General features: G+C 56.8%; 1 protein-coding gene across 3 annotated transcripts in view; it reads right to left on the bottom strand.

Moving 5' to 3' along the window:
* Positions 1-11,784, bottom strand: part of INCENP (inner centromere protein) — a 30,515-nt gene that overhangs the window by 9,737 nt on the left and 8,994 nt on the right. For 2 of the 3 annotated variants that reach the window (XM_028501371.2, XM_028501372.2), the window contains exons 5-13: positions 11,383-11,434; positions 10,490-10,547; positions 10,295-10,412; positions 9,176-9,227; positions 8,609-8,726; positions 8,402-8,536; positions 1,620-1,729; positions 1,433-1,553; positions 929-1,051 (exon numbers count right to left, since the gene is read on the bottom strand). In XM_028501371.2, the coding sequence (XP_028357172.1) occupies positions 929-1,051; positions 1,433-1,553; positions 1,620-1,729; positions 8,402-8,536; positions 8,609-8,726; positions 9,176-9,227; positions 10,295-10,412; positions 10,490-10,547; positions 11,383-11,434 (887 nt within the window). Of the gene's footprint in view, positions 1-928; positions 1,052-1,432; positions 1,554-1,619; positions 1,730-7,879; positions 7,892-8,401; positions 8,537-8,608; positions 8,727-9,175; positions 9,228-10,294; positions 10,413-10,489; positions 10,548-11,382; positions 11,435-11,784 lie in introns of all 3 variants that reach the window. The other variant, XM_024133280.3, reaches the window with a different exon arrangement.

Here is an 11,784-nt window from a genome sequence, read left to right as displayed (position 1 = left end):
GCAACAAGAGAAGCCACCGCAATGAGAAGCCCGCGCACCGCAACGAAGAGTAGCCCCCGCTCACCCCAACTAGAGAAAGCCCACACAGCAAGAAGACCCAACGCAGCCAAAAATTTAAAAAAATAAATAAACTAAAAAAAAAAAAAGAAGAGCAGGGGCTGAGTCCAGGGACACTCCATACGAGGCTCCATCCACAAGGACCACTGCAACCCGCTTGAGGAGCATCTTGCGACAACTTCTCTTGCTGTAGCAGCAGATTTAGTAGTTAAGGGTACAGACTGGATGGAGCCAAACTCATGAGCTGGACGACACGAGGCAAGTCACAGAAGCCTTCTGGCCTCGGTTTTACCCTCACGGATAAAATGGGGACAACGGTCACGCCCAGGCCTCCTAAGACTGCTGAGTTTACACACGTGACGCACTTAGAACAGTGCCAGGCACAATGTAACTACTCCATAAATTTTAGCCATTGGTCTGTAACCCCCTAATGACAGATTTGTGTTCCCTAGAGTCATAAGACCGACAGTTCCCAGGAAGAGGTGGGCCCGTGATCTTAGAGGCAGAACGTTTAATCCTCACAACAACCCTATCCAGTAGATACCACTGCTACCTGAAGGAAGCAAAGCACAGAGAGGTCAAATAACCCACCCAGGGTCACACAGCTAACAGATGGCAGAACTGAGATTGGAAGTCTGGCTCCAGAGTCCGTGCACTTAACCCTCAAACTGCTGCCTCTACAGAAAACACAAGGCAGGTCACCGTCCCCGTCCCCACCTCCATGGCCTTTGTTAAACCTCCTTGTGAGCTCAAGGCAGCAAGACCCACCAAGATCAACCCGACAGAGGGGGGTGTGCCCAGCGGTCCAGGGGCACGGAGGCAGTGCCGTCCTCCCCCGCCTCCTCCTGACGCCCGAGCCCGGCGCTCGTACCTGCTGTAGCCACCTGAGCCTCCGCGCCTCCTCCTCCTGCCTCCTGCGCGCCTCCACCTCCTCCATCTTCTTGGCCGCTGCCTTCTTCTTGGCTTTCTCCTCGGCCAGCCGCTCCTCCTTGGCCTGCGGAGCCCACCCACAGACGCCCATTGGAGCAGCCCCCCGCCACTCAGCCGTACAGGGTGGGGCCCAGTACTCTGCGGGGCAGACACTCCAGGTCCCTGTGGCCCCGGCTGGCTCCCCACAGCCCGCGGGAGGGGGCACCCGGGGGCCAGTCCTGCCAGGAGCGCAGGGCTGTGCTCGGTCCAGGGCAGACCTTCCACCCTCCACGTGGCTCAGAACAGACCCCACGGCCCACGGGCGGCCAGGAGAGGGATACAGGGCATCAGCGCCGTAACTTCCCGAGGGGTCCAGGCCTAACCCTCGGGCCGCCCCGTGTGACGGGCCTGGGTCCCGCCAGGGCACAGCCCACGGAAGCTGCTGCCCACAGACCGAGACCTGCACCTTCTCCGTCTTCTCGTCGATCTGAGCGAACTTCTGCTCGATCTGCTTCTTCTTCTCCTCCTTCATCTGCTCCACCCGTTCCCGGGCCTGCAGCACCTTACGGAGGCGCTCCTCACGCTTCCTGCGGGCACAGGGCGGTCATGGGGGCCCAGCAGGGCCGGGGGAGCCGGAGGGGGCGGGCACTTACAGCTTCACCTCCTCCAGCCGTCGCCGCTTGTCCTCCTCCACCTTCTGCCGGCGGAGCTGCTCGGCCTCCTCCTTCCGCCGCAGGTTCTCCAGGCGCGGCCGCTCCTTCTCCTGGGGGGGGGGTGGGGGTGGCGGTGGGGGAGTGAGGGCAGCCCCGCGCTGGGCCAGGACGACCCCAAAGGCCTCCCAAGGGCCTGAGTCACGAGTGCCCTCACCTGAGCCCTGCCAAGTTGTGGGCAACACGAAAGTCAGGCTCAAGACTGGATGATTCAGATTGATCTGCTGAACCAACTAGTACTTTTAAAAAGTTGTTTTTGAAATTATTATGTAGCCATATCACAAGAAGTTCGGAAAATAAAGGAAAAAAATGCCATCCCTAATCTACTTCTGTTAGCAGAGGTTATAACTATATAAAAAGTTATATTTGAAAAAAGAGTTAAGAACGAGGGACTTCCCTGGTGGTGCAGTGGCTGAGAATCCGCCTGCCAAGGCAGGGGACACGGGTTCAAGCCCTGGTCCGGGAAGATCCCACACGCCGCGGAGCAACTAAGCCCGATGCGCCACAACTACTGAGCCTGTGCTCTAGAGCCCGCGAGCCACAGCTACTGACCCCACGTGCCTAAAGCCTGTGCTCTGCAACAAGAGGAGCCATTGCAATGAGAAAGCCACGCACCACAAGGAAGAGTAGCCCCCGCTCGACACAACTAAAAGAGCCCACGTGCAACAACAAAGACCCAATGCAGCCAAAAGTAATAATAATAATTTAAAAAAAGAACCAGATTGGGAAGGGACAGAAAGGCAGCTTTGAAAGTTATGGTTAATGTTCTATTTAAGGGGGTGGATGGGTACACGTGTTAATTTTTTATTAGTATGCTTTATAACTTTTATGAGTGTACACACACACACACACACACACACACACAGTGTATCGACTCTTTCCTAACAGTTGAAAAAAAAAGAAAATACTGTCAAATGCTAACAGAGATTACTATATAGGCTGATGACATAGATTAGGGATGGCATTTTTTTCCCCTTCACTTTCCAAACTTCTTGTGATATGGCTACATACCAATTTCAAAAACAACTTTTTAAAAGTCCTAGTTGCTTCAGCAGATTGATGCTGGTACCTTCCTCCTCCACAGGCCCAGAAAGCCCCAGGGGCATGGCCATAGCAGTAGGCAACCAGCAGGACAGGCGGGGCCTCCAAGCCCTCCCTGGCCAAGGACGAGACTGGTGCTTTACCAGTAATGGTCAGGGGATAAGGGTAGAGGCTGGGACCTGGACTAGAGGCCCACCCCTCACCCCAACCTGGCTCCCATTAGACACCACCTCTGGGCTAAGCCACCCATCGGCCTCCCTCTCTCTGTACTAGTTACTGTCCATTTCTCCTTGGCCACTGACCTTGACTGCAGATTTCCCACCTAGAAATCTGGCCCCGAGGTAACACCATCCTAAAGATGGAGAGAAGGGCTCCGGTTATGGGTGAGAGGGAGTAGACACTCCCATCTGTCTCTCCCAGTACATGTGGCTGTATAACCTAACAGAATGCACGGAGCAGTTATCTGAGGCCTCTGCAAGGTAAATAGCCGCAGGCAGACTGGGGAAGGAGACCAAACTTTGAAGCATCACCGAACCAGCAATGAGCTGAATGCTTTTTTTTCCCTCCAGCACTAACTCAGTGAAGCCTGAGACCCCAAAGAGATCACCGAGGTGCTCACAGAACTCTGGGAAGAGCCCTCTGGTTCTGACTCAAAACACTGTGGTTTTTTCCCTTTTCTCCCTTCTCTCATGCTCTGGCCCACAAGCAATCCTGTGGCAACGGGTACAGCAGCAGTTACTGGAACCTGCAGAGTCAAAACTCAAGGAGGAGAACCTTCCATGCCACACTATGGAGCTGTGATCCCAAAACGCTGGGAAACACTGTTACCTTTCTTTGTGTCTACCAGCCGGAGGCCCTCAACGTGGTTAGGAGAGCACACAGCAGAGTAACTAAGGCCCCAGCTTCCTGGCTGGGGGGCAGAAAGGGGGAGCCCCAGAGAAGAGGAAAGTACTGGATAGATTGAGAAAGTAATACCATAAGGTTTTTATGAACTCCCGGGCGCAGCACCAAACTGGAGATGTTTGGATTGGACCCGAACTATCACACCTGAAACTTTGAGAACTAAACTCACAGGCCACCTGCCAGATCCCAGACGGACTGCTGACTGGCACACCCACGACAGATCCAAAGAGCACCGTAAAGGCTTTGAAATCTGAACGGACATTGGAACCACAGGCCACAGAAAGCAGGTTGGAACCACAGCCAGAACCAGTGGGTTACTGCTAAAGCAAACTATCAACAGTCTCCGTAAGATTTAAACAAGACCCAGAGTCTCCTAACATCACATTCAAAATGTGCAGGCTGCAATCCAGAATTACTAAGCATACAAGGACCAGAAAAATCTCAACTCCCACGGGAAAAGGCAATCAACAGACACCAATGCCAAGATGTCCGGTTGGAATTCTCTGACAAAAATGCTCCAACAAATAATCACAGCACTCTTAAGACAACTGGAAAAACAGAAAATCTCAGCAACTAGAAGATCTAAAGAAGAAGCAAATGGCGATTTTGGAACTAAAAATACAATAACTGAAAAAAAAAATTCAGTGGACAGATCCAAGAGCAGAATGGAGAAAACATGAAGATAAATCAATAAAATTTATCCAGTCTAAACACAGAGAGAAAATATACTGAAGAAAAATTAACAGACCCTGAGGAAACTGTGAGATGACAACAAAAGTTCTATGAGGACTTTCCTGGTGGCCTAGTGGTTAGGATTCTGGGCTTTCACTGCAGTGGCCTGGGTTTAATCCCTGGTTGGGGAAGATCCCGCAAGCCGTGTGGCATGGCAAAAAAAAAAAAAAAAGTCTATGAAATGCTGAAAAAAAACCCCAAAACCTTGAAGAAATAATGGCTGAAGATGTCCAGATTTGCTGAAAGATATAAATCTACAGATTCAAGAAGGTCATCAAAACCCAAACAGGATAAACCCAAGGAAACCCATGTCCAGCCACAGAAGAATCAAACCGCTAAAAACTTAATATTAAAACAAAGGAAAAAAAATTCTGAAAAGCAGGCACCAGAAGAAAAAAGACACATTATCAGGGAGCAATGATCTGAATGACTGGGGATTTCTCATCAGAAAGTATCGAGGCCAGACGGAAGGAGCATATTTTAAGATTGCTAAAAGGAAAGAACTGTTAATCTGGAACTCTACCTATATTCAGTGAAAATATCCTTCAGAAATGAAGGGAAATAAACTTTCTCAAATAAAGGAAAACTAGAGAATTTGTTGCCAGCAGACTTCTTCTCAAAGAATTGCTAAAGGAAGTTTTTCAGACAGAAGAGAAATGATACCAGAAGGAAAGGTGACGCATCAAGAATGAAGAACAACAGAAATGACAAATATCTGGGTAAATATCAACAGACTTCTTTTCCTCTTGAGTTTCTTTAAAATGTTTGACAGTTGAAAGCAAAAATTATTCCGCTGGAGTCATCGATGTATGGAGATGGAATATGTAAGACAAGGATCACACACAGTGGGAAGTCAAGGCATCTATAGGTGGTAAGGTTTCTGCATTCCAATTAAACTGATAAGATACCGATGCTAAAGTGATTTTGAAAGTTAAGTATGTAATGCCTCAGAACAACCATTAAAAACCCTCAAAATGATATAGTCCAAATCGCAAGAGACAAATTAAAATGGAATACTAAAAAACGTCAAGGGACCCCAAAAAAGGCAAGAAAGGGGAAACAGAAGAAAAAAACAAAGGTAACAGCCAACAATAATAAAACAGTAGACATAAATTGAAACATACCACTAAATATATCAAATAAGACACTGTTAAATTTTAAAAAACAAAACAACCACCCTGACTCAGCTATATGCTGTCTACAAGAAACTGACTTCAAATGTAATGACTGAGTTCAGAAGCATTATGCTGAGTGAGAGAAGCCAATCTCAAGAGGTCACCTGTTGTATGATCACACTCATGTGACATTCTCCAAAAGACAAAACTATAGTGATGAAGAACACGCGGTAGGGGCTGGGGAGGGAGTTTTGTGGGGTGATGGAACTGCTCTGCACCCCAACTGCGGTAGTGATTACATAAACCTATGCTTTCACAAAGTATAGATTTCACCCCTCTCCCGTTGCGGAGCACAGGCTCCGGACACGCAGGCCCAGCGGCCACGGCTCACGGGCCCAGCCGCTCCGCGGCATATGGGAATGTGGGATCTTCCCGGACCGGGGCACGAACCCGTGTCCCCTGCATCGGCAGGCGGATTCTCAACCACTGCGCCACCAGGGAATCCCGGTAAAATGTTTTTTAATATAAAAATTTTTTTTTTAAAGATGGAAAGAGAGATGATCATGAGTCATAGAAGCCAAGCTGGGGTAGGAAGCCAGGCTGGAGGAGGATGCTGGCCTTTGGGAGGACCCCTCAGGGAGGGAGCAGGTGGCCTTTTGCTCTCCAACCACACGGACCCAGGGAAACCCAGCAAGAGGCCACACCGCCCGCTGGCCTCTGAGGAAAGCACCTGGGAAACAAAGGCCACGTGGCACCCGGAGCGCTCTCCACCCTCTCTTCCTGCCCCCAGACTCCTGCTCTCAGCAGGGCTCAGCAAAACAGGCTTTTGTCCTGAAGCTTGACTATTAGGATTTCCCAGCCCAGGTCAGAGAATTTATCCTGTTGCACTGTGAATTTTATAGAAGAAAACAAGAGTTTCTTAGGTCGTAGAATCCGTGCTTCCTCTCTGCCCCAACCTTGGAAGGTGGGCTGCTCCCCACGGGCCACCATCAAGCCCAAAGCAGAGGGTGGGAGGGATCCAAAAGCTTGTGCAGCCCCTTCTGCCTCCGGGGGTCTCAAATGAGCAGTCTCTCTGCCATCCATCAAACAACCACTTCATGCCGATCCACGTGCTGGGTACTTGGCACTCGCTACTACTCCCTGGTTCATCCAATCTCCCTGAATGAACCTCTGTCTCCACACTTTGTAGCCAAGGAAATTTAGGCCCAAAGGTTAGGAAACCGGTCCAATGCCACAGCGACCTACCTAGGTAGGTCCCCTGGCCTCCCGAGGACTGTCCCACCCGCACAGATGTCGCATGCGGGGACCTGGGCTCCCCAAAGCAGGAAAGGGCAGCTTCCTGAACCTCTTGGTCATTCCTGCAAGGCCCCGATCAGTCTGGGTGGGGCACAGGGAGTTCCTTGTAGGAGGAAAAAGTCCAAGGCTGGTTCACTGCTGCGGGCCCAGGTGCCTAGTAGGGCCCTGGCACAAAGACAGGTACATAAGGACCACACAGCCTGCTCGCTGGCATGTTGGATGACACGCCATGGCCCTGTCCACCCAGATGGGACCAGCCTTCTTGCAGGAGAGGCCAGTTCAGGACCTGCCTGTCCAGCTGCTGGGCAGCCTCTCGATTTGCCAAGCTCCGCGGCAGTGCTGCTGAGGCCCTAAGACCGCTGGCTGGAGGCAGAAGCCCTCCAGGCAGGTGGCCCTTCAAAGCGCCAGTGGACACTAAAGGACTCAGGGGGCTGCAACCTTGCAGCTGCTCGGGAGACCCTGGGAGCTGGGACTGTGGGCCGAGCGGGTCCCAGGCCCCCGTGGCTCCTTGCACACAGCCGGTGGTCCAGCTCAGCTCTGGGGTATCTGAGAAGAGAACAGCTTCTGTGGCCTTCTTTCTGGAGGATGGCACTGACAGTTCCACCGTTACCCAGCAGACCCAGATCTCCTTTCCCCACTGCCCCACCCCTCAAGGCAGCAGCTTAGGTCTGCGATCCTGTAAATCTCGGTGGCCTGGGATCAGAGATGCCTTGTCTATTCTCTTTGCAGCCCCAGACCCTGAGGGCCAGCCCGGCACCGGGGAGGTGGGAGGGACGTGGCTGGGGGGGAACACTGCAAGATGTGGCCCTGGTGGCCCATCGCAGGTCACACCCCCTCTGCTTCTTCCTGCCTGGGGACCAGTCGCAGGTCACACCCCCTCTCATCCTCCTGGGCAGGCTCTGCAGAGGGAGGACACCGGCTCCAGAAGTGCTGGGCCGGCGGGCCAGCCAGCCAGCAAGTCTAGCTCACCTCCCACCTCCCGGCGCCCTTAACGCCCCCCGTGATGATGTTAGTGCCTCTACAAGTGCTGTCAGTTTTGCAGGGACAGGTGAGTGCTTACGGCGGGTAAGCGCTGGGTGGAGCTAGGTTACAAGGACAGGGAAAGGCTTTACTTACAACAAAGCTGCACTGTGGAGGAGAGGAGACAAGGAAAAAGCCAAGAGTTAATGCCAGGTGGAGGGCATCCTGGAAAGCAGGCGGCCCTCCTGAAGACACCATCGAGTCTGCTTGGGGCCTGCGCCCCCTCCCAGCGCCACCACCTCCTCTCACGTCACCCAGCCCTCATCCCCAACAAGTCGGCGTCCACGTTGAGTCCCTCGCCTTAACTACTCAGGCCGCCGGGAGGGAACGGGGGCGGTGCCTGGGGACGGATGGCCATGCGGTGGCCAGCCAGGCCAATTCTGCAACTTCCCAGCCCCGGATCCAAGACCCGGGAGGTCACCCTGAGCCGGCCGAGCCTCTAGGCTGCAGTGCAGAGCCCAAGGAGTCAGGACAGTCCCCAGATGTCGAGGGAGCCCCGGGCCACAGAGGCTCAAGCTGGTCCTTGACCGGTGCCAGGCCACACCCGCCTTGGCCCAGGCCCCCGCTGCTCCCAGCAGCCTGGGGACACACCGCAGCCTTCGGCCAGGCCGCCCTCACCTTGGGGTCCACGCGCAGCGGGGTGTTGCGCTTCATGAAGGATTTCATGCCGCTGCTGTGAGGGGTCGAGGTCGGGGTCATGAGCGTCTGGTTCCTCTGCACGGTGTGCAGGAAGGCCCGGAGGGGCCGCACCACCTGCGGAGGGACCAGGGTCAGACCTCGTGGGCGGGGCGGGGGCGGAGGGAGGGCAGACGCACACTCACTCACCTTGCTGGCGGGACAGGGCGGGGAAGGGGTCTTGCTCCTGGGGGGCTGCAGCTCCTCATCCCCCAGCTGCTGCCCCTCGTCCAGCTCACTCACGGCCTGCTTGTAGCTGCGCTTCCTCCTGCCGGCGTGCGGGTGCAGCAGTGTCACAGGGACCGTCCTCGCGTCCCCGCCAGCGCCCCCCGCCACGCCCCAGCAAAGGTCACCCTTGTGAATGGAACTGGGCCCAGCCCCCGGGACTCCAGACTGAAAAGCACTGCAGAGGTGGGGTCTCCCTGACCGACCCTCTGCCGCCCAGTCAGAGGAAGGGGAGTGACCAGTCCAAGGTCACGCGGCCAGGAGGACACAGGAGGAGGGGGGTCTGGGATCCCGTGGCCCACCCCCAGGCCAGGCTCCTCCCACAGCCTGAAGCCACCTCCGTTACTAAGTGAGAGCGCCAGTCCCCACCCCCGCTGAGAGGATGCGGAGGCCCCTGACCACACGCCCACCCTTCCCGAGGGAGGACTCAAGGCTCGTGCCCCTCTGGGCCCCTCAAAATGGTCGCCTGCACACGCCTTCCCCCACGCAGACCTGACACTCTGAGGCGGCTCCTTGGGGCCATCGGCCTGGACAGTCTGGGCCTCTGTGGAGAGAGCAGTTTCAGGGGGGCGCTCGGGAGAGCACGGAGGGGTCAGGGGAAAGCGCCCACCGGCAGCAGCCGTGGCAGGGGCGAGGCTCTCTTCCCGGCAGGCCCCAGGGGAGCCAGGAGCATCAGGCTGGGCACCGCCTGGCCTGGACCCGTCTGTGGACGCGCAGAGCTGGCATGCTGCCCCCGGCCCGCAGATCCCTCGCCCCCAGGCCTGGCCTCTGGGGCGAGAGCAGCGGGACGGTCCCATCGAGGTGGCCCTACCCACATCCCACCCACCTCTAGCACCGAGAGCCAGGGGCAGAGACCTATGGAAGCTGCAGGCTCTAAGAGGCCCCTTGACTGGCTTCGAAATCCCACTCCTCCCGGCCCTTCCAGCTGGGGCTGGCACGGGGCTGGGGGCCTCCTGAGCGGGGTCCACATGTGGGGTGCGGGTCTGTACGTTTCATTTCGCCGCCAGGAGGAAGCGCCCATCTCTCCCCCGGCTCTCCGACACTCTTTACTCCAAAGGGTCCCGGCAGCCGCCTGGGGCCTGTGGGGCTGGCATGGCCATCGTCCTACCCCCGTCCAGCAGCTCGGGGAGCCGTGTTCAAGGTCTCACGGCTACAGTGCTCCTCCCACCAGGGAGGTGCAGGCCAGGCCCCAGAGCCCACAGCTCTCACGCCATTTAGCCAGGAGACCCACAGAGGTGAGAAGTGAGCCGGCGACGGAGACAGAACGCGAGGCCGGGTGCTCACAGCCCAGGACACGGTTCCTCCTGCTCCCCGCTGGAGTGAGGCTCCAGGCCTTGACCTGGCACGTGCACACTTAATGCCCCAATTCAGGTCCCACCCCCAGCTTCCCGCACCAACCAGCCACGGCCACCCAGGGGCACTCGGCAGCGGCTGCAGCCAAAAGGTGGGAGATGAAACGTGCAGACTCGAAGGAGATCGCTGCACCCTGGGTCTCACCCTCCCTCGGCCTATCAGCCCAGAAAACTGGGCTTGCCTCTCCTCCAGGATAAAGTCAGGCCGAGGCTACCACAGACCGCGTGGCCCTGAGGGTCTGCAGGTCAGGAGACTCACCCTGCCGCCCTCCGGAGGGCATTCCCTGGCCACCGGCTGCAGGCTGCGAGCCGGGTGTGCTAATGGCGATCTGGGTGGCACTGCGGAGCCGCAAGGCGCTGCCGCTGTTCTTGGGGACCTAAGGGAAGAACCACGGCTTGAGGGGTCTGCACGTGGGACCCGCACGCCTGCCCCTCCCTGGCCTGCCCGTCTCACCTCCGGCTCAGCTGCCTCCTCCGGCCCCGCTTCCTTGCTGGGCTCCTCCGCCGTGGGGCTGGAAGCAGAGCAGGGGGCGCTGTGGGACCCGCCCGGCCCAAGCCTCCCCGCAGGAGCCCCTCCCCTACGCCCTGGGGTAGCGACCTAGGAGGGATGGGAGGACGGGCAGCCAGAGCCAGTGGCTCCGAGGTTTAAGTCTGCGCCCTGGGCCGCAGACGAGGGGTGCCAGCTTCTGAATTTGGCTTCACTTATATTCCATCAGGGCCTTGATTCGGGAGGTCGGCCTTTTCCCAGCTCCGTCTTGACCCTTTGGGCCTGAATGAGCCACGTCTCTTTTGAGGCCCGTTCTCCATTCACCGTGGGGCCGGCAAAGTCACCCGTCTCCCCGTCCCGAGCCCTGCCCCTCTGCTCCAGAGCAGGGAGTCGTGGTGGCGGTGGAATAGTTTTAGCGATGGCAGGACGTGGCCCCCAGGAAAAGGAGCGCCGGCTCAAAGCAGTGCTGGGGTGTAAGCCTGGAGCAGGAAGCACCCCACCAACCCCCATGTCACCCACCCCAGTCTGAACTGGCTCCTCCTGGCTGCAACGGCTCATCCACAGGCCTTTGGATTTGACAAATCAGTGGAGCCCAGGCCCCAGGGTAAGGCCTGGAGGGGTCAAGGCCAGGCCAGGGCTGACAAGCAGTTCGGGCAGACCTGACACCCGGGTGGCGCTGCCTGGCAAGACTGGGGCAGGGGCAGGGGCAGGGCCGGCGGTGGGCAGCCCAGGGGCAGTCCCTGTGATGAGGTAAGGCTCGAGCACGGGAAACGCCTCCACCTGTGAGGCTCACCCAGAAAGGCCCCCCGTGTGCCCTGCCCAGCCCTGGGAAGGTCCCCAAGCCCTGGAACTGAACTCACCTCACTTTCTGGGGCACCTCGACATTCAGGAGCCTCTCCAGGTAACTGTGGCCTGACGGGAACACAAAGGAACAAAAGATGCCCTCAGAATCAGCCAGGTGCCCCTCCAAGAGGTCCAGGGAACCAGGCTCTGATGGGGGCCCCACCGCTTCTCATCTGCAGCCGGACCCTCTCTCCACCTGCAGACCCCTCCCTTCACTAGACACAGACCCTCTTGACCCCGTAGACCTCTCCCCCTTCCCTGGGTGCAGAGTCCTGCCGTCAGCACTCCCTCGACTCCTAACACCCTCAACAGAGAGCTGCTGGCTTGATGTCTCCTGCTACCCCCTAGAGGGTAACATGCCCATCTGCGGGCACGTCTTGGCTCCTTCACTGGGCTGGGAGTATCCTGGGAAGAGGGAC

The sequence above is a fragment of the Physeter macrocephalus genome, chromosome 16 (assembly GCF_002837175.3).
Source record: "Physeter macrocephalus isolate SW-GA chromosome 16, ASM283717v5, whole genome shotgun sequence".
Classification (NCBI taxonomy): domain Eukaryota; kingdom Metazoa; phylum Chordata; class Mammalia; order Artiodactyla; family Physeteridae; genus Physeter; species Physeter macrocephalus.
Note: the sequence above shows the minus strand (reverse complement) of the source record. Positions and strands in the feature narration are given on the sequence as shown.